Raw genomic sequence first — 23,546 nt, 5'->3', positions numbered from 1 at the left:
GCTTCTACCCATCAGCAGGTTAGCTTATGATAGAGACAGAGCAGTGAAACTATGGACCAGGAGGGCTGAATGAATTAGAAGAGATAAGCATGTCTTTAGAACATGAACACCAAGACCAGGGTACTGAGACTATATGGTTTGTTTTATTTTGGATCTTAGATGAGAGTAGAAAACAACTGACAGGAAGTAGCCAGTCTTGGAAATTCAGAGTTCACAGGGCCTACTGGATATCAGGTTTTACACAATTGATAAGTTGTAGGCAAGTGCAATAGTCAGAAACCTACCACTCCTCAATAGTCATGGCAGTGGTGGTGTACAAACATACCCTACAGATTAACTGCTTTGAAGGCCCTGGATCACATGTTACCTCACTGAGTTCACACATTAACTTTATACACTATCGTTATCCCCATTTTACAGATGAGGAAATTGTGCTGCTGAAGTTATTTACTGGGGAAATTAAGTAGTTCGTCCAAATTTGCATAGTTACTAAAAGTGCTGGAATTCAAACACAAGTCTATTGAACTCCAAAGCCCAAACTCTTTCTTTAAAAGGAAAACATCTTTTGTCGGATTACGAAAGTTATTGATATTAATGGTAACCTATTCAAACTTGTGGAAATAGAGTACAGAGTTAAAATCCCCCATACTCTTACCCTCCCAAGATAACCATGTTAGTAATAGAGTACATATTTCTGTTTTTTTCTATGTATATACTACCAAACCTAGAGACCTGCATGTACATTTTCTTTTACACAAAAATGAGAATTGTTTTGGAACTTGCTTCTTAAAATTTGTCTTGACTGTCTTTCTGTGTCAGTAATACATACCTACCAGGTCCTTTTTAATAGCTGTGTGATGTTTCATTACAAGGATTGTCATGATTTATTTAAATACATTAGTTTGATCGATTCCAATTTTTGGTGACTAGAAGCAAAACTGCAGTGAAATGCACACTGTTTATACATATGTTTTTGCACATTTGTTGATAGATAACTATAGGATAATTTCCTAGAAATGAATTTGTTGGTTGAAATAATATGCAACCCTTGCTGTGTCTACTGTACAAGGCCATTTCCTTTGGCTTCCACCATGGGTGTTGCTGATTTCTGAGTAAGTTGGATACCAAATTTTCAAACAAGTAATTTTATCTTTCCCTTGGACTTCATCACTAGGGAATCTGAGAGCCAACAATTCCATTAAACTTGAGGTATAATCAACACAGTCGGACTCTGAGGCAGTAAAGTGAGCAGAGTTCTAAAAGTGTCCTTTTATTCAATTATTACATTCAATAAGGGCCTACTGAGTGTGTGTGTGTGTGTGTGTGCATGCAAAGCAGTGCACTAGATCCTGGTTAAGCAGTGGTGAGTCAGGGAGCATACCTTCTAGCCAGTGGTATAAATGGTTTGTGCAAATTCCATCTGCTGCTCAGCACGAGAGTATTGCCATCCAAGGTAACACAGCCATAGTGCCACCAGAACCAGTCCATAATACTCACTTTAGTATTTATGTCAAGGAGGTGTATTGAAAAGAGGTTAAACCAAACTATTAAAGCAGGCTATTTTCACAACTGATCAACTTCTTAATTAAACCTTTTATTTTGAGATAACTGAAGCTCCACACACATGCTGTTTTAAGAAATAATACAGAGACATTCCATGAACTCTTTACCTAGTTTCCTTCAGTGGTAATATTTTACATCTTATGATAACCATATAATATCCAGGATATTGATATTGATATAGTCAAGAAGCGAAACATTCCCATGATAACAAAGATTACTCACCTTGCCCTTTTATAACCACACCCACCTCCTTCCCATACCCACCCTCTACTTAACACCCAACAACCACTAATCTGTTCTCCATTTTTATAATTTTTCATTTCAAAAATGTTATATAAATGAAATAATATAGTGTGTAACCTTTTAATCTTGGCTTTTTTTCACTCAGGATAATTCTCTGGAGATTCATCTAGGTTGCTGCATGTATCAAAAGATTATTCTTTTTTATTGCTGAATAGTATTCTATGGCATGGATGTATGTTCATTGAACCATTCATTTATTGAAGGACAACTGGGTTGTTTCTAGTTTGTGCTACTATGAATAAAACTTCTATAAACATTTGTGTACAGGTTTTTGTGCAAACGCAAGTTCTCATTTCTCTGTGATAAATGTCCAGTAGTATAATTGCTGTAATATATGTTAGTTGCATGTTTAGTTTTTTAAGAAATTCCCAAACTGCTTTCCAGAACTGTACCATTTTACATTCCCACCAGCAATGTATGAGTCATCAAGTTTCTCCACATTCTCATCAGCATTTGTGTTGTCAGTATTTTTTATTTTAGCTATTCCGATAGGTTTGTAGTCATATCTCATTGTGGTTTTAACTTGTATTCCCCTAATGGTTAATGACGTTGAATATATTTTCATATACTTATTTTGAATGCTTATTGCTTTTTTGCCATCTGTATATATTCTTTCATAATATATCTCTTCATGTCAATTTCCTAATTGAAATGTTTGGTGCTATTGAGTTCTGAAAATGTTTTATAAATTTTAGATAATGTTCTTTGTCAGATACATGGTGGGAAAACATTTTTTCCCACTCTGCAGCTTGTCTTTTCATCCTCTGAGCAGGATCTTTCATAAAGCAGTTCATCTTGATGACATCTAAATTTTCCTTTTATGGGTGTGCTTTTGATATCAAGTCTAACATCTCTGGCCAGTCCTAGATCCTGAAGATTTTCTCCTATGTTTTTCAAGAAGTACTACAGTTTTACATTTTACATTTAAGTTTATAACCCATTTTGAGCTAATATTTGTATAATGAACCTTAAGTTAAGGTTCATTTTTTTACCTCCAGAAGTCCAGTTGCTCCAGCACTTGTTGAAATGCTGTCTTTCTGTGTTGGATTACTTTTGCACCTTTATCAGAACTCGGTTGAGCATATTTGTATGGGTTAATTTCTGAATTCTATGTTCTGTTCCATTGATCTATGTGTCTCTCTGCCAATAACACATAGTCTTATTACTGTAGCTATATAAGTCTTTAATTCAAATAGACTAAATACTCCCACTTTATTTTTCTTTTTCAAAATCGTTTTAGCTATTCTAGTTCATTTGTCTTTCTAACAATGTTTTAGAAAAATCTTTTCTATATCTACAAAAAAAGTCTTGCTGGGGTTTTGATAGGAATTGCGTTAAGTCTACATGCCAACTTGGCTAGAATTGTGGAATCTCTTAATTCATAAACATATGTCTCTCCATTTATTAAGATCTTCTTTTATCGGCATTTTGTAGTTCTCAGAATACAAGTTCTATACATGTTTTGTAAGATTTACACCTAAGATTTCTTTTTTTTGAGCAATCATAAATGGTACTTTTAAATTCTGTCCATGCAGTCATCACTAGTATATAGAAATACAATTGATTTTTGTGTATTCATCTCTTACCCTGTGACCTTGCTGAACTCACTTATTGGTCCTAGGTGTCTTTTTGTAGATACCCTGGGATTTTATACAGACAATCATTTCATCTGAAAATAGAGACATCTTTTTTTTTTTTTTCCTTTTGATCTGTATGCCTTTTATTTTATTTCCTTGCTTTCCTTCACTGGCTAGAACTCCCAGCACGATGATACATAAGAGTGATGAGAGTTAACATTCATGACTTATTCTTGATCTTAGGAGGAAGCATTCAGTCTTTCACCATTTACTATTATGTTGGCTGTAGGTTTTTTTTGGTAGATTTTCTTTGTCAAACTGAAGATGTTTCTCTTGTTGCTATTTTTCTGAGAGCTATTGTTATGAATGAGTGAATGAATATTGAATTTTGTCTGTTCCTTTTCTGTATTAGTTGATACAATCCTGTGAGTTTTCTTCTTTCATCTCTTAATGTGGTGAATTACATTGATTGATTTTCAAATATTGAACCATCCTTGCATCCCTTGAACAAACACCACTTGGTCATGGTGTATAATTCTTTTTATGTATTGCTAAGTTATATTTGCTAATATTTGGTTAACTATTTTTTGTGTCTATATTTGCAAATAATACTGGTGTGTAGTTTTCTTTTCTGGTATTGCCTTTGTCTAGTTTTGTTATCAAGGTGATATTAGGTTCATAAGATAAATTGAGACGTGTTCCCTCTTCTTCTGTGTTTGAACGGATTGTGTATAATTGGAGTTAATGCTTACTTGAATGTTTGGTAGAATTTTACAGTGAAATAGTCTGGAGATTTCTTTTTCTGGTGTTTCTAAACTATTAATTTAATTTTTTCAATAGGAAACAATTCAAATGATCTATTTCATACTAAGTGAGTTGTGGTGGTCTGTGTTCTTCAAGGAAGTGATCCATTTCATCTAAGATGTCAATTTATGTTTGCAAAATTGTTCATTGTATTCCTTTTTAATTCCTTATATTGGTAAATTGTGTCTCTTTTTTTCCTTTACCACTCTTAATAGAGGTACCAATATTACTTATCTTTTCAAACAACCATTCTTTAATTAATTGGTTTTCACTATTGTTTTTCTATATGCAATTTCACTGATTTCTGTGCTTATCTTTTTTGGGGAGAGGAGAGTCATGGATTTGGAGAATTTGTAAAACCTTTTCCAGCTTTATCAAGGTACTCTTGACAAATAAAAATTGTATATATTTAAGGTTGTACAACATGATGTTTTGATATACATGTACATTGTGAAATTATTTCCACTATCAGGCTAGTTAACTTGTCCGTCCATCACCTCACACAGTTACCGTGTGTGTGTGTGTGTGTGTGTGTGTGTGTGTGTTGAGAACATACAAGATCTACTCTCTTTGCAAATTTCAAGCGTACAATACAGTCTTACTAACTGTACTCACCGTGCTGTACATTAGATCTCTAGAACTTATTCATCCTGCATAACTAGAACTTTATACCTTTTGATCAACATCTCTTCATTTCCCCCACCCCTCAGCTCCTGCTTCTATGACTTCAACTTTTTTAGATTGCACATACAAGACAGATCATGCAATATTTGTCTTTCTGTGCTTGGCTCATTTCACTTAGTGTAATGCCCTACAGTTTTATCCATGTTGTCACAAATGACAGGATTTCCTCCTTTTTAAAGGCTAAATAATATTCCATTGTGTATGTATGTGTGTGTCTGTGTGTGTGTATACCACATTTTATATATTTTGCATATTAACCCTTAATGGAAGTATAGTTTGTAAATATTTTCTCCCATTCTGTAGGTTGTCTTTTCACTCTGTTAACTGCTTCCTTTGCTGTGTGGATGCTCTTTAGTTTGATATAATCCCATTTGTCTATTTTTGCTTTTGTTGCCTGTGCCTTTGAGATCTTATCCAAAAAGTTTTTGCTTCAAACCAATGTCATGAAGCATTTCCCCTATATTTTCTTATAGTTGTTACATAGTTTTTGGTCTTACATTTAAGTCTTTAATCCATTTTAAATTGATTTTTGTATATGGTGTAAGATAAAGGTCTAATTTCATTTTTCTGCATGTGGATATCCAGTTTTTCCAACACCATTTATTGAAGAGACTGTCCTTTCCCCAATGTGTTCTTGGCAATTTTTCCAAAAATTAGTTGGCTGTAGATATGTGGATTTATTTCTGAGCTTTCTAGTCTGTTCCATTGGTCTATGTGTCTGGTTTTTTTTTTTTCTGCCAGTACCATACTGTTTTGGTTACTATAGCTTTATAGTATATTTCAAAGTCAGGTAGTGTAATGCCTCCTGTTTTGTTTTGTTTGCTCAAGATTGGTTTGGCTATTTGCAGTTTTTTGTGCTTCCATATGAATTTTAGGATTTTTTTTTTCTATTTCTGAGAAGAATGTCATTGGAATTTTGATAGAGATTGTATTGAATCTGTAGATCACTTTTCGTAGTACAAACATTTTAACAATATTAATTCTTCCAATCCATGGACACAGGATATCTTTCCATTTATTGGTGTCTTCTTCAATTTCCCTCATCAGTGTTATATAATTTTTATTGTGGAGATTTTTCATCTCCTTGATTAAATTTATTCCTAGGTATTTTATTTTTTATAGCTGTTGCAAATGAGATTGTTTTAATTTTATTTTTCAGATAGTTTACTATTAGCATATACAAATGCTAATGATTTTTGTATGTTGACTTTGTAACTGTACTGAATTCATATATTAGCTCTAACAACTTTTTGGTGGAGTCTAGGTTTTTCTATATATAACATGTCAATTGCCTACAGGGACAATTTGACTTCCTCTTTTCCAATTAGGATACGTTTATATCCTTCTCTTGCCTAATTGCTCTGGATAGGACTTCCAGCACTATGTTGAATAAGAGTGGTGAGAGTGGTCATTCTTGTCTTGTTCCAGATCTCAGAGGAAAAGCTTTCAACTTTTCTCTGTTCTTTATATTAGCTGTGGTTTTGTCATGCATGGTCTTTGTTATGTTGAGGTACTTTTCTTCTATACCTAATTTGTTGAGAGATTTTATCATGAAGCGATGTCAAATTTTGTGAGATGCTTTCTCTGCTTCTGTTGATGGATTTTGTTCTCCATTCTGTTAATGTGAAGTATCACATTTATTGATTTGTGAATGCTGAACCATCCTTGCATCCCTAGGATGAACTCCACTTGATCAAGGTGAATGATCTTTTTAATGTGCTGTTGAATTTGGTTTACTACTATTTTGTTGACGATTTTTGCATCTATCATTGTCAGGGATATTGGCCTATAGTTTACTTTTTTGTTGTGTTTTTGTGTGGTTTTAGTATCATGGCAATGCTGGCCATGTAGAATAAGGGTTTTTTTGTGTGTGTTTTTTTAAAGATGACTGGTAAAGGGATCTTAACCCTTGACTTGGTGTTATCAGCACCATGCTCTCCCAAGTGAGCTAACCAGCCATCCCTATATAGGGATCCAAACCCATGGCCTTGGTGTTATCAGTACCACACTCTCCCAAGTGAGCCCCTGTAGAATAAGTTTAAAAGAATTCCTTCCTTTTCAATTTTTTGGAATAGCTTGAGAAGAATTGGTACTAGTTGTTCTTTTTTAATGATAAACAAATCATAAAACCACTTTCAGTTTCTTATGTGACTTTCACAAGTCACGGGAAATGTCAGAGGAAACATCAAAATGACATTGTATATATTTACATTTAAAACTGAATTTAGACTTACACAACATGGACTCATATACACTGAAATCTTTGGAAAAATTGTCCTGCAAAAATCATCATTGTAGATGTATTAAAATTTATATTTGCAGTTATTTATCAAAAACTTATCCAAGTATTATTATAGCCTATAAAATATTCTTAATGGCTCCAGTAAGATTCCATCAGCAGAAAAATTCTCTCAAAATTAAAAATTATCAAAAATTATTTATGATTTTTCACTTGCCAAGAGCAAAAGAACAACTGATATTGTTTTCAATTATATCAATTGAAAATGAAGTTATTAAAATTATAAATTTTGATGACCTAAAAAATGAATTTCCAGAAAAGTAAGCAAAAAAAATCTTATGGTCAATCAGGATCACACTAGTAAAAGCTTATTATCTGTTGTATTCTATAAAAACTTGACACCAAAATATCATATTTTTTGCAGGTTGATGTTGTTACTCATGTATCACCATTATCCTGATTACATTGTATTAGCAATAAAATATTTTTAGGTAAAAGTCTTTATATTTTAGAACTTTTGAACACAATCACCTCATTTTTATTTTGCACCAGGACACACAAATTATATGGATAGCCTTCCCTTAATTTCTAAAAAAGTCTTGAGGCTGATTCCCATTGGCCTTGCTTGAGACACTGATAGAATTGGTAAGGGTCAAATTTACCAAAACCATATGTATTTAGAGTGTAGGAGAAATGATTACCTAATGGGAAATCAGGGATGGAAAAAAAAATAATAGATGTCCTCCACAAAAAATTGCTTAAGTGACTGATAGAATTGGTAAGGGTCAAATTTACCAAAACCATATGTATTTAGAGTGTAGGAGAAACGATTACCTAATGGGAAATCAGGGATGGAAAAAAAAATAATAGATGTCCTCCACAAAAAATTGCTTAAGTATATTTTAAATAATTTTAATAGATTTATGATGACAGTTCATTAAGGGGTTCCTAAGATATTTGGGGGATGTCCCTAACCTTTGAAATTTGAAAGTAAAGGTGACAAGCAAATCTTTTTACTTTATAATCCTTAGCACATTGTTTAAAGGCAAAATTATGGGATAAAATGGACCATGAATCTAGCTCCATCATGCTCTCATGTGAAAATATCTTATTATAAGATACATTTGGTATTTCACATTAATAAACTGCTTTGTGGATTCCAAGGTAATTTTGCTTTTAACCCAGTATTATTCTTCAATGTATAGTCATATGCTTCCATGCAGTGTAGTTGAAATTAGTGCTATATGCAAGCAATTACTCTCTGTTTATAAGAAGGTAATTTTTTACAAAGTAGTGGCTCTGCCACCCTCTAGCCATGAGATGTGGATCTCACTTTTCTTATCTGCAAATTTAGATGCTTCCCATGCTACTTCCCTTCACAGGGTACTCTGGGGCTCAAAAGAATTGGTGGATATAAAGGACTCTGCGGGTGGTCCCATTATTTTCTATTATTTGTGTTATTATTTCATGATCACACTCTGTTCCCAAAATCTAGAACTCTACAATTTCCCCTTCACATTTATGGTCTACCCGAGATCTTAGTTCTAAAAAGAAATCATTCCAGAACATCTTGTTCCCATGTGGATATGCCTATCCTTCACCCCCATCACCCAACATGGGCCTGACTGTGTGGCTACCAAAAGCATGCCTCAGTCTACCTGAAAGTACTCCTGTCTATGCTTCTCCCCACTCCCATCTTGGCTCTGGTCTGCTTAAAATGAAATGATACTTTTCTATAAGAAGGTGTTTGGTTTTCTACGTACGGCTGGCTGTCCACTCCCAGAGGTGTTTTGATTTGACCCTGACTGTGGCCCAGCACTGCCTCTGCAGTCTATGCCCAGCGTGTAGAAGGAAGCACCTAGTCATTCTTCCCACTGTTCTCACTCTGACCATTCTCCCAGCACCTGGTTTCTCATTCCTACAGTTTAATCCCTAACACAGGTGCCTCTAGTCTTCCCACTTTCTCAGTCTCTCTCATAACCCCACCGCCCTAACTGCCAGACCTCTGACCCTCTATGTCCTCCCTGAACCTCCTTTTCCCAGCTGCTCTCCAAACTGTTTAGCCTTTGCTACCGGATTACCCACTGGGAAAGTCCCTAGCTTCCAGCCTCACACCCACCCAAACCTGCATCTGATTATGTCATTAATCCTGCATTTGTAGAACACCTACTATGTGCAAGGCATTGTGCTAAACCATGGAGTATTATGGTGAACAATGGCTGGATTCCCTGCTTTCGTGGAACTCACAGTCTAGAAGGAGGAGACTGATAAAGACTAGCTAAAGGAAGAGTAATTACAGATTAGGGGTGGTGCTTTTAGGAAAACAACAGGGTGCTGAGATAGAGATTAATGGGGACGAGGGAAGGATATTCCTCGACAAAACGGTATTAAAGGCAAGACCTGAGGGATGAAGGGAGTTATTAGCCCTGTGAAAACAGGGGCAAATGTTTTGGGCAGATGCGGTATGTGCAAAGGCCTTAAGGAGGGCCCTCACATACAGTTGTGCAGATCGTTTCTGACACAAACAGACTAGCCCAGGGAGCAAAGAAGACTGAAACCCATCCAGGCTCTGCTCCCCAAGCAATATGCCATGGTAGTGGAAAGAAATGGCTATTTTATCTAATTCTCACGAAGACACCATATGGGCTAATAGCAGCCCAGGCCTTAAGGCAGAAAGAGGATGGTTCTCGGTCCTGCTCTCTCCGCCCTGGGGCTGCAACCTGTGTTCACATCCGGGGATCTTGCACTCAGTTTCCATACGCCCGTCTCCTTATGCTTGCCCATTCTTAGAAGCCTCCTCTACGTTTCATTTCATCTTTCCAATGGTAACAACTCAAATTTACAATGGCATATTACACTTGCTTCAAATCTCATTTGATCTTCCAATATCTATGTAAGATAGCTAGGACAGCAATTTTTATTAATTGAAATATAATTTTCATGTAATAAAATGAATAGATTATGTGTTTGGTTAGATATTTTTCAATAATTATATACATCCACCTAACCAATTCCTAAATCAAAGATACTAAGCATGTCCAACATGCCTGAAAATTTCCTCCTGCCACTGTCCAATCAAATATCCACCAGCCCAGTCCTAGGCGACCACTGATTTGATTTCTATCATTATTGATCAGTTTTGCCAGTTCTTGGTCTTCATGAAAATGTAACTGTGCAGTAAATATTCTATTGTGTCTAACTTCTTTTACTAAACCTGATGTATTTGAAATTCATTAATTCACATTCATGCATTCACATACTGAGTTGTGTGTCTCACTAGTCCATTCCTTTTTATTGTTGAGTCCATAGAATAGATATACCGCAATTTATCTGTTACTCTACTGATATTTGGACTATTTCTAGATTGGCTATTTTGACTAAAGCTGCTATAAATATTCTTGTACACTTCTTTAAAAAAAAAAAAAAAAAAAAAAAAAAAAAAAAAAGGCCAAGAGTATCTTTGAGAAGATTCCAGTTGTTATCAAGAGACACTGCAAATCAATCTGCTTAGACCCATGTGCAGGAAAAAAAAAAAAACTCAGCCTGCCTTCATCTTTGACTGATGGGGAAGTTGTGAATTCCACCCATGTAGTCAAAGCTTTCTTGCTGGACTGCTGCTTATTTTGAAGTTAACAAAGGCTAAGGAAGCCCATTGTAAAACGTTTGTTAGGAGGGCTAGAATCTAAAGTTATACTCCTTGTCATGGTCACTTTTTTAAAAAAAAAGATGACAGATTGGAGCCACAGGAGGGGAGAGACTATAGCAATGCTAGGAATAAGAGGCCATCAGAAGAGGATACTCTTTCTTTCTGGCTTGCAGTTACTGTTGTTTTCCATGTGCTCCTAGGGGTGCCAAGTTTATCACCATGGCTGAAGACAGGGCTGGGAATGTGGTGGGCAATATGACAATAATTTCCTTCCTGGTGTGTCTCTGAATGGCTAGCAGAGTCAACACATAATCAGACATCTACAGCTGTACTGTTGCTGATGACAACTTCATTATGCCTATGATATTCAGCTGGGTAATTCATTTCCCAAGCATGGCAATATCTCCTGATATGCCTAATGGGTTGCATATAATTTTGTAAGCTTTTGAAGATGAATATTCCTCTTGTGCTTAGCTTTGCCCTAATATGGGAAACAATGATAACTACAATTAGAAAACAGCATTGTCATGTTCAGCTTTTTAGTGCAGATCAAGTCTCCAGACCACAAAGACAGGAAATATTAGTGATTTGAAATGATACACTTTATGTGGGTCGCTCAATGTCCCTTCTAACTGCTTTTTGGCCTGCCTCTGCATTTAACCTTCATGTGACCGGGGCATTCTACAAAATAAGGGAGCCTTGCCAAGGACATAAAATTAGTTAATTAATGGTTTCTGGGGTGAGGTGGGCTTTGGCATGATATGCCTATGGTCACCAATGCTGCTCTGAAATGGAATAACCAGATGAAAAATAAGAAATATGACCCATGCATAGTGTCCAACACCCAAGCTGCATTTTTTTTATAAAACAGATAAAAGTTTAAAATGCATTCCTCTGAGTTATCTTTAATTATGTTCGATTAAATATATATGTATTGAAAATGATCTACCATGCACAGGTTCCCAATCCAGGAGCTGAGAGGGAAATTCAAAGGTTAATGAGGCCCGAGTCCTGCCCTCATAGAGGTTTCAATCCAGTAAGGAAAGTAGATAGAGCCCAAGTAATTCTAATGAAGTTGGGCTGTGCTGAGAGTATTAACTTAGTTACAGTACTACAGTGAGAGAGAAGAAAGACACCCACTGTATTTGGGGAATAGAAGAGAGGTGAATATGCTATCTTCAAGGCCACCTTCCTGCCTCTACCAGCCAATCTGAATTCTTTTTATGAAAAACTGGTCTCCTGAGAATCTTACTTGAGTCAATTCTTCATTCTGAGAGTTAGGATTCCTCATCTTATCTGATTTCTAAGTGCTTCTTGGTCATCACTGATAATGATCAGTTCTAAGTGTCCCTAATGAAAATGGAAAAGCAGCCTAAAGATAGGTCTAAGAATCTTTCAGCTTATTGTTTTATTCTTTTATCTACCACCACACCTGTTTTCTTGAATTTAGAAAACTAAATTCTATTAGGCAGACTCCCGTTGGCAGCTAGAAAATAGAGACTGATTCTGTGCTTATACTTTTAACTATAGATATTTTTGATATTAAGATTTTCTTTACAAAAAAAAAAGGAGAAGCAGGAGGATGAGGAATAGAAAACATGGGCAGGGGAGGAGGAGGAAGAGGAAGAGTCTACCTAAAATTCAGCAAAGCATTTATCCTACAGTGTTTTGACTCATCAACTTGACCACTTCGATTTATCTATTGAGCCTTACAGACTCCAACTCTCATGCTTTTGGTGAGGATTCATACATTCTGACGGGTAGGTGTACATGTAAAATAGGATTTTGAAAAAGTTGAAACCATGTAATCTGCTAATTACTGTGCTGTCTTAATCTGAGCAAACTTTCTCTGGTTCATGAATTATCAAATCCTAGGGCATTAACCATTTCATTTTAAAATTGAGAATTCTGCACAACATTCTTAAAGTAAGTGAAGACACAAAAATCAAAGTTGGCTTTGAATTGCCCACAAAAGACCTTCCCAGAGAAATGGCCAAAATGAGTGTTGCAAATGGAGAGAGATCCCAACATCTCTGTGATGGATCACAGTCCTCCACCACAACCCACAACAGTCCAAATCTCACTATACAGAGACATGATGGAGATCCAGTTAACAACCCATTTACTGCACATGCTATTCATTATGACTAAATCCAGTACATCAAAGAATATAGATGGCCTTGGGGATGGTTGTAAGGAGAAGCAACCTGTGCTGACTCCTCTTGGAGAGATTTAGGTGAATACTGCCACCTATTGATAGGTGAAATACATGCTACAAATTCCTGCTCTGACCTGACATTGTACTAATGTTTATTAGAACAGACCTCATTACTCAGTTAGCCAAAGCATTTTAATAGCCCCAAATTCATAATTCTTAATATATTTGTGATGAAAAATAAGTATGTTACACTAATTTAAAAGAACTCACAAAATGTATTTCAGGTAAGAGGCAAAGGAGCCAGGGAGAAATATCACGAGCTTTACAGAGATCTGGGTTTGAGTCTCAGCTCAGCCCCTAAGTACACATAAACAAGTTAATTAATATCTCTGAACTTTAATTTCTCTATCAATAAAAAGTAGATAATCCTACTTTGTAGGGTGTGAGAATTCAGTGATATTGCTGCATGGCACACACAAGGTATTTGATAAATAGCAGCATTTATTATTATTTTCCACTGAGCTATTAAAAGTAACTAGTTGTAATTCAGTGATTGGTAATATGACAAACCACATCATGTATCAGACTCTGGCAAACTCTTCCAAGTGGTTCAATTACCCTTCAGCAATGCTACTTGTCTAGTATAGTATCTTTGACATCCAAAATTAGGACATGTGTGAACATAAATATTAGAACTTTAAGTGTGCCAATTGAGAAAATGAGGATAAATGGGCTTCATTACCAACCGTCTCCTGACTGCCTTAGAGGATATATGGAGCTGAGCAGATAAAGAATTATGATAAAACTTTGGAGCTGTGTATAAATGGGGCTTTGTGACCTGTTGGATAAGGTTGAGACTTAGAGCCAGACCTAGGAGGCTCACATTCCTTCCTCGGCATGGTGTGGGGGATCCTGGGCTCTCACAGACAATAGGGGATTCATAGCTGGAGAATTCTAATGATGACTGAAAGGAGGGTGGCAGCCAGAACAAGAAGACTTTTCAGAAGCACGGCCTCTGATTATCACATCGGTGCTACAGCCCGGGGAGAGGCTGCTGAGAGGACACACGAAGCCGTTCTTGGAAAGCTTTCAGTGAAGTGTTTGCAACCTCCTTAAGAGAATCCCATTTCTCAAAAATGTGATGCTGGAAAATCTCACATGATTAGTTCAGATAAACATTCTGTCGTCGAATTGCACTAGAAGTAGTACGGACCATCTCTTTGTGGAGAGTCTTTTTGAAGTTCATGTGTCTAGTCTCCAAGACCTGGAGAAAAATCCCAAAGGAGGGTTTCTCAGGGTATTTTGGGACCGTTACTTTTAGTCTGAAAGGTCAACTGATGCTTAAAACAAAATAATCAAGAAATAACATGCCTATGAGCAGTCTGCACCTTTTGAAAAGCCCTTCTTTGGACTGAATAGCCGATGCCCTCCTCCGCCCCTTTTCTCTTTTCTTTGGGGCTTAGAAATTGAGAGGGAGGCGGAGGAAGAGTTTCACATTCATTACTAACAACTTTGCACATAATAAGCATGTTCAGATACACCCTGGGGTGTTAGTTTTCTTTTCTTATTTTTTTGTCCCCTTTTTAGCAGCTTTTGATAAGTGGCACATTTTATTTTTGAAAAAGAATTGAAGCCGTTATTGAGCAGCCGCGCCCTATGGAAGGTCAAGAGATTAGGGAACGGAAATAGGCTGGCCAGGCTCTTTGCTGACCACAGTGAGGGACTGCCACTTTCTTCTCATAGTTTAATTTTGACATTCTGATGAAAAGGAACTCCCTAAAAAAAATAAAAATAAAGTTGCTGAAAAAGAGAGTGAAAAATTGTTAGAAAATAGCCATTCAAAAGTGATCAGTTTAAATTTATGTCTTACAAACAAACCACATGGAACTAACAGCAGGGAACTCATGCATTTGCAGTGATATATGGACAATCTCAAAATACGGGCAGGATTTTGGAGGGGAGAGTGGAGATGACTGGCTTCTGATCTTGGTGGGCTTTGGCCTATTTCACAAGCATTCTGAAATTTTAAACACTGCATTTCACAAATCAGAGAACAGTGTACTAAAAGGAACTTTTGAATTTAACTGGTCCAACTCCCTCATAAGTGGGAAAACTGAGGTCTCATGATAGAAGTCACCTGCCCAAGGTCACACAGCTGGTGAGGAGCAGCTCAGAACTCCAACTCAAACTCCCCATTCCCAAAAAGGTTCTTTCCACTGAGCTAAACAGCTCCCATGGAAACTGCAGATTCTCACATTGAATGGGGAAATGTTCTTCCTAGGGAAACTCTGTACTTATTCCCCCTGCAATGGCCGGGCATGTTGCTAGAGGCAGTTCATTGTCACGACCTGGACTCACTTCTTTACCTGGTACTGAATGGCTCTTCAAAGCAGTCAAGGCACATTCACTTACCTCCAAGGGCTCAGCCCTCTGTTCTATCCTTAAAAAGTGCAGAGACCATAGCACGAATGCCCAAATTATCTCTATATGTGTGCTGGAATCAATCAACATCACCATAATCTGCCATCATGTGGGTTAAAACATTAAAGGTCACCTTCAGCTTCTTTCTCTCTCTCTCTCTCTCTCTCTCTCTCTCTCTCTCTCTCTCTCTCTCTCTCTCATGCTCTACTTTCACCTGTACCATTGACAAGTCCTATAAGTTCTACCTTCAAAATGTGTCCCACTTTCCTCTCCTAATTTACATTTGCACAGGCCCTCACCATCAGTGTCTTCCTGCTTCCAGGTTTGCTCACCACTTCAGTTCATTGTCTGTGGTGGCTAGACCAGAGGGAACATAAACAACTGTACTGACATTGTCCTGCCCAAACCTTTGTCACCTATCACATAAAGTCCAAATGCTTTAAAATAGCTTTCCCGCCCTCCTCAACCTAGCCTCTGCCTACTTGTTAAGACAAGTTCCATTAGATCCTCCCGTCACCATTCACTCCAGTCCACCAGACTCTTGTCATTCCCCAAATAGTCCAGGAGCCCTGTGCCTTAACTCCATTCCCATCTCTCCTTTTCAACCTGTAGAGGTCTTCATTCCTCCAGATCCAGTTGTCACTCCAGTCCACCAGACTCTTGTCATTCCCCAAATAGTCCAGGAGCCCTGTGCCTTAACTGCATTCCCATCTCTCCTTTTCAACCTGTAGAGGTCTTCATTCCTCCAGATCCAGTTCAAATGCAGCCTTCTTTGCGAGTCTTCCCCAAGCATTCCAGAAGGAAGTAATCATTCTTTGGTGCTCACTTAACATGTTACTTATATTTTTTTATGGCACTTATTTAATTCTTCCTTGTACTGTAATCAGTGGCATCTCTAAAGACATCTCACTAAGTACATCTCCTCTATCTTTGAAAAGACACCTCATTCATCTTTGTACCCCTCCCTACCATATTGTTTCTTCCATTGCCTTGCACATAATAAGTGCTTTTCTTTCTTAACATTTATTGAGCACTTACTATCTGCAAGGCACTAGTCTAGGAAGTATAAGGACTGGAGGAAGAAAATACAAAATAAATTGCAATCTGTCTTCAAAGGAGCTTTTAATCTAATCAGTGAGACATGTTCACAAATAACCTAAGCAAGGGAAATAATTGTGAGGGTGGAATTGGGTGGAGGGGAAGTTCTAAGTAAGGAACAAATATTCTTAGTGTTCCAAATGAGAACACTGGTATTATGACATGGGCGGGGCGGGGGGGGGGGCAGGGGAAGAAAGGACAAAGCTGCTTTTAAATCCCATCTCTGTTCTGTAGTTATTGTCAGGGTCTTCTTAGGTCTGGCTGATCTAACCCACCCTTCGCCCAAGAGCAGAATAATCTCCCTAAGACAAGACTCTGATCATTTAACTCCCTGTTCAAACGTTTGCTGTTCAATGAATCAAGCATCAGATAATTGCAGGCTTATGTCAGGAGTTATGGAGAATACCAGTTTGCAGAGATGAGACAAACTCTAGGAAACAGCTGAGGAACAAAAAGCAAGAACATGTTGTAAAACTGCTAGGGAGTGGGGGACAAAGTAAGAGTGTGATCAGTATGGGTTGATATTAATTGAAAAGGATTAATTGGAGGAGGTGAACCTTCAGTGGACGTCCACTTGACAAGAAAATTTAGACACACCGAGAGAACTTTAATGTTCCTTTCAATTCTGAGACCTCGGTTATTCCTTGAGGTAGTTTATTCATTCATGTAATAAATACATGCTAAGCACTTCAAGAAAACACTAAAATTTATTGAATATCTTCTATTATGTGTCAGGAACTCTCTCTGCGAGACACTGGAAATACAGCAGTGAATAAGAGACTTCACACTTAAACTCTCACAGTGTGATGGGGATGTATTATAACGGGGATGACTGATACTAAACATGTAGTACAATAAAATGTGATGGACATAACAATAGGAGAGTAGAAGCTGCCGCACTCTCAGACCACAGAGCAGGGAACCTAACAGCCTAGCAGCTACAAAAATATCCCTGAGAGGAGATGTTTAAGGCAAGACTCTAAGGCTATACAGGAGATCATCAGACAAAGGGGACTGAGCATGCAGGCAGAACATCATATACAAATGTCTGGAGTTAAGAGACAGTATGGCATGTCCAAGAACTGAAAGATATTCAAAAATGCTGCAGCATGCATTGCAAGTAGGCAGGTGGTGAGAAATTAGGCTAGAGGGGTAGACAGGGCCAAAATACGCAGAATCTTGCTAAGATGTGTCAAGAAGTTTATACTTCATCAATAGGCTTTGGGTAACATTAAAGTATGTGGCATGGAGTATTAACCTACTAAGTACTTAATAAATGTCCATTGAAGAGTGGATTGACCAATGAGTGGATGAATGAATGAATCTCCTTTGCAAGGGCCATGAGCTTTTTGACTCAGACTTGAATATTTGCTCCAGGAAGTGGTGTTACTATCACGAGAGGCATTATCCCCTTAGGTTTGCAAAGCAGATTGACCCCATGACCCTTAGAAAGCAGCCCCCTAACCTAGAGTTACTCAGAGTCACCCGATTTACCCCTGCAGATGGAATTTGAGTAAATCTGCATTAAGTCAAAGTTTTTCTGGACAGAAAGGTAAAGTTTAAAGTTTTACCTGGCAACCATTTAGGCTTAAACTGCAAAAAGGTAGCCTGACTCTTTCTTAATCCTTGATGAAAAAATAAATAAAAAAGCCTTCTGAACCTCAAAGGTATGAATATCTTCAAATTAAATTATTTATAGCAATGCTTCCATGGACTAGTAAGCCCAAGGAGAGAAAGGAAAAATAAATGTTCCAGAGAGAGAAATTTTGCCTTTCTAAGAAGAAAAGAAAAAGTAAGACAATTGTGAAAAGCTAAATTGAGCTCTTCCTTTGAACACCCAGGTTTATGAATCACTGAGTCTTGACTCAGACTCCAGCTCCAGAGCAGCCAATTGTTGGGAGTGAGTGAGCTGCCAAGGGGAGGTGATGTCTCTAGAAAGTGGAAGATTGTCAGGAATACAAGATGCCATTCCTAGGATTCTAAGTAATTACCAGGCTAAAGATTAGCACTCCACCCTCTTGTTTATGACCAAAAGGCTTTCTCCTGATTTGCTACAGCATCACATTCAAAACTCAGGAGTTGATTTGGCTCCAGGTAAGAAAAACAGACCAGAGTCAGTGCCTAGTAGAAGGCATCTAAAGTCATCACAGCAGATTAGCATTCATTTGGCAAAGAGAGAATCTGAATAGAGCTTTCAAAAGATTTCTAATGCTGTTGCTAGGGTGTGTGTGTGTGTGTGTGTGTGTGTGTCTGTGTGTGTGTCTGTGTGTGTGTGTGTCTGTGTGTCTGTGTGTGTCTGTGGTATTTATATGTGCTCTCAATCAGCAAGGCCTCGCTAACATAAAAAGCAGCCTGTGAAGGTCATTTGCCACTTTATTTCAGACAGAAACATGAAAAATGCCTACATATGCAGCTTTCTAGGAAATCCGCTTTGTGTGTTTTGTTAGTCACACAGAGCATAACGCCAGGAAGGAGCTAGGTACGCACATGTATGGTTGGCATAGAAGCAGCACTGGAATCTTCCTCCTGAGACTAAGCCTCCTGGTGTCCTAAGTCCCATGTCTGCTGACTCCTTTCTCAGAACCTGCTCAGACAAAAACCAGAGTACAGGTTAAGTAGCCCTGACTACATTTAGAATTTTCTTAAGATGCCCCCTGGCTCCTGCTGGGAGCTTGTGAGGGACTGAACAGGTGGTGAGAGGACATGGCTGCCACCTGTGTGCTTCTGGTCCCAGAAGAGTTGTAGATAATTTGCAGTCACAGATTGCTGGATGGGCTCTCAGAAACCCAGCTATATTACTTCCCCAGCTGCAGTGCAAAGCTAACCAACTAACTCACTGCCCCTATGCTCACCCCTGAGTGACAGTCAGTTCCCATTTAGGCTTCTTTGCCGTGAAGCTTGTTTTGTTGTTCCTGCATGCCGCTGTGAATGGTCCCACAGATAAAATATGCTAAACACACACTGAAGTCATGGCATCCTTTTACTTCATGAACATGAGCTTGAGAAATCAAGCCTTCTCCAGGCTGCAGTGTTGAGAATACACCTAGATTCTGAGCCAAGCTGTTTCCCTCTCCCCTTTACTCCCTGTGCATCATTTGCTCTTTTATTTTGCATTAAGAGTAGCTTCCTCATCATGGACTTCGGCTCTTGCCTGTTGTGATCCTGTTCGCGTTTTATTCTTTGCACAGAATAGGAAGGAGGTTTGCTTGCTTTGCGCAGAGGCTGAGCCACAGGAGAAAGCAAAGCCAATGTGATTTATTGAATGAAAGCACTGGACAATTACCAACAACTTGTTCCTCTGCTGCCTCGAACAACCTAAGCTGGTAAGTCAAATTTATTATTGTCTTTCTTCATGTGAATGTGGGGCTTTTTTAGACACTGATTATTTTTTAAATGTCTGTGTTGCTGTGGTTTAAATGACATGTAAAAATCTGCATCTTCCAAAGTTAGCTGCAGGCAGTCCATGAAGAATGCACACGAACACATACACTGTGGTCTGCAATAGCACATACACACCCATGTGGAGAAACAAGGATGGGGGTGGGGAAGCCCCATTTCTAATCATTAGGCATTTTGTTTGCAGTAAGCTTAATCACATTAAGTGCTTGCATAACTGATTAGCATTAGCTATGAAAAATAAATTCCTGTTTTTTTGTATAAAATCATTTTCCAGTCAGGTTCCTGAGTACCTACAAAATACCTGTTGGATCAGGAAAAGATTCATCCCATCATGCTAATAATCCTGAATCCAAATCCAGGCATATTGCTATGTCTAATCCAGTTTGCAAGCTGGGCACGCAGAGTAGAATGCCAGCAGTCTGTCCATTCTGGTGAGCGTGCCCACAAATAATATGATGACCATGATGTTGAGGACACCTGCCAAGGAAACACAAAGGACAAGCCTTCAAACCCTTGCTGGATCCACTGCCACTTTTGCATCCATGTCCCTTAAGTCTTTATTCCATTAAGATATATGGTTGGTTAGGGTGCACTGGGTTCAAAGTGGGGTATTTGTTGTGCTGGTTGTTGGCCCAGCCAGGGCCACAGAGAGTACCATTGATAATCAAGGCTGAGTCTGCTTCTGTGCTGGGCTCCAGAAATCTCCATACTTACTTGATTTCTTTATTTCCTAAATAAGATGTAAACCAACCTCGGCAAAGAGGGAAAGTGAATGGGAAAAAAATACTGCTTTTTCTACCCCCCACCCCCAAGCAGTCTCCCTAGTCTTTTGTTTGCCTGGCTACCACAAGGCTTTATGGCAGCATCAATCCATCTCCGGTGAGTTCAGAGTCCATATAAATGTCATATAGAGTTTGATGTCTTTGGTGCACTCTCTCTGCAGTATATCACTGGCCGATCAGACGAAGTTGTGGCCTTGGGTGCTGACAAAGATGGATGATGTTAGAACAGTGAGCAGCATGCTTCTCTAAATAAAAACCAAAGTTAGGAAATCTGAGAGATGGGTGAAGTTTTGCCTAGTAGAAAGGATCCCCAGGCCACTCAATCACAAGAGCAGGATCATTCTCCCATGTCATTTGGCTATTTCAAAAATGATAGCATTCTAAAAGGAAGAAGACAGAATTGCCTACTGGTTAGGGGACTGGAGAAATGTCAAGATAGTAGGACACTTTTTTCAATTCGCAGGCTAAGTTTGTGTCTTTGGGAAATTTCCTTAGTCTCCCTCGATCTCCATTCCTTCTATTTCCTGATTGCTTCCAGGAAGATGTGCTAAGCTCAATCAATGTATTCTTGAGATACTACAATAAGCTATTTTGTTAAAGGGTGCATTAGGTAATCCGGATTAAAGTTCATGCACTTTAATCCAGAGACGATTCATCAGAAACCCACAGATGAGAGTTTATGTGGGGATTAGGAGATGCATGTCTCTTCCCCCATCTAAGGGACACAGAGCACTCTCAAGGAAGCATGATCACATTTAGAGGATTAGAAGGTGAGAAGAGAGCTGAAAAATGGCATTAAAAAAAACTCAAGTTCAAATAAATAGGTCGTGCAAATAATCAGGATTATTTTCAATATTGATTAGGAGTAAGTGATGTTCTATGCTTTTGATCCTGAGATCCTAACAAACTTAAATGTTTTGAATCAAACATGCAAGTATTTTTTGTGGGGTAGTTTGTATAGGGGTAGAATCCATGTATAGAACTTAGGGCAACTTTCAGTTGCTCATATTGCCCCCACACTCATGCGTTTGGAATTAGCAGCTGCAAATGTACTATGATTTGAAGGGTTCTAGAAGGCTCACTGCCACCCAAAATTGTTGCACCCCTAGGATTAGAGTACCTGAAATTCTTTCATCATGGATTCAGTTAAGTACTGCTGTTTTTTATAAAATACAAACATTCTCAGCAGGAATAATAAATTAAGCCTGATACCTTATCATAAATGAATGTATTAAATTTTTTTCTACATCAGGATCAACCCTAAGGATGGTGAATTATTATTATAATAATTATTCCGCTTTCTATTTATTTCATAACTGTCTCTAAGAACTTCCCTTATAATTATTATTATTTCACTCTTGGTCAGAAAACTAAGTAGCCTTTATTAAAAGGAAGTTATTTCCTTCTTTTTATAGAATACTTGGATTAGACAATACTATCTAGATTTCTTATAGGCCCTTGAGAGTCACACTGTAGAAAGCCAAACTCACTATCTTTTCCCCTTCTGAACACACTTTTCCTACCACATTCCTTTATTTTTATTTTTTTATTTATTTTTAATTACTGGTGGATCCATCATGCACCCAGTCAATCAACAAGGCTCACAGAAGTTATCTTCTGACCCCCTTAGTCTTTCCATCCAATCACTAACCAAGTTTGGTCTATTTTAATTCCTTCATCTTTTGCATCTGTCCAGCCCTTTCCATCCCCACTGCTACATGCTGGATTTGAAGTCATCTACTCTCCCAGGAGCTTTTTCAAGAGCTTCATATTGGTTATCTCCTGTCACTGTTTCACACCCCTCCCCTTTCAAATGATCCTCTGGCTGCAACCAGGGTAATTCTCTAAAAATGCAAATCTCAGCTTTGACTTAAGGTCTCTAGTGCTTCACTGTTGGGTACAGGTTAAAGTCTGTGCTCCTTATCATGGCGAGCAAGGTCCTTGATGGTCAGCCCTGATACCTCTCCAGGCTTCTTTCCCACGGTCCTGGCATGGTTGAGAAAACATACCACTATGAGTGTCAGAGCTCAGAAAATTTCCATTGGGACCCTCACTGGCAGTGACCCACCAGCAACACAGATGACATTTCCCATCCCCATGTCCTAACCTGGATTTTATACCTGGAATGTCTTTGTCTTTCCCTCCTGCTAGTTTATTCTTCATTCATCATTCAAAATCTTTCTCAAGCATCTTCTTATTAACCCATCTCCCCAACACCTCATCTCCCATGACCCCACCTCTGTCTCCCACAAGTTAATTACTCACCCCTCAGTTTTACTCTGTGTCTTAGACTTGACAGAAGTGTTTAGAGGTTAAGATCTCAGATCCAGACACATATTGTCTGGGTTTGAATCCTAGATCTTCCTTTTAGTAGTGCCTCCATTTCTTACTATGTAAAATGTTGATTATAATAGTTCTTCTTTCACAGGGCTATTGTGGGATTCAGTAAGTTGATACATGTAAAGGTACTGTAATAGACTGAATGCCTATGTCCCCCCCAAATTCATACATTGAAATCCTAAACCCCTCGATGATGGTGTTAGGAGGTGAGGCCTTCAGGAGGTGATTAGGTCATAAGGGCTCTGCCCTCATGATTGAGATTAGTGCACTAATAAAAGAGACCCCATAGAACAAGCTAGTCCCTTCCACTATGTGAAGACACAGTGAGAAGGCACCATCTATGAACCAGAAATTAGGCACTCACTAGACACAAAATCTGCTAGTGCCTTGATCTTGGACTCCCCAGCCTCCAGAACTATGGGAAATAAGTTTCTATTGTTTATAAGCTACTCAGTTTGTGGTATTTTGTTATAGCAGCCTGAATAGGCCAAGACAAACCATGTTCTAAATAGTGTCTGGCTCACAGAAAGTG

At 38.2% G+C, this 23,546-nt stretch overlaps 1 protein-coding gene across 1 annotated transcript in view; it reads left to right on the top strand.

Moving 5' to 3' along the window:
• Positions 1-9,627: 9,627 nt before the first annotated feature.
• ANKFN1 (ankyrin-repeat and fibronectin type III domain containing 1) overlaps positions 9,628-23,546 on the top strand; it is a 146,296-nt gene continuing 132,377 nt past the window's right edge. The window contains exons 1-2 of the mRNA XM_008580439.1: positions 9,628-9,632; positions 19,682-19,816. Coding sequence (XP_008578661.1) covers positions 9,628-9,632; positions 19,682-19,816 — 140 coding nt within the window. The remainder of the gene's footprint in view (positions 9,633-19,681; positions 19,817-23,546) is intronic.

Source organism: Galeopterus variegatus, unplaced genomic scaffold (assembly GCF_000696425.1).
Source record: "Galeopterus variegatus unplaced genomic scaffold, G_variegatus-3.0.2 Scaffold2095, whole genome shotgun sequence".
In the NCBI taxonomy this organism is placed as follows: Eukaryota; Metazoa; Chordata; class Mammalia; order Dermoptera; family Cynocephalidae; genus Galeopterus; species Galeopterus variegatus.
This window is presented reverse-complemented; position numbering and strand designations above follow the sequence as displayed.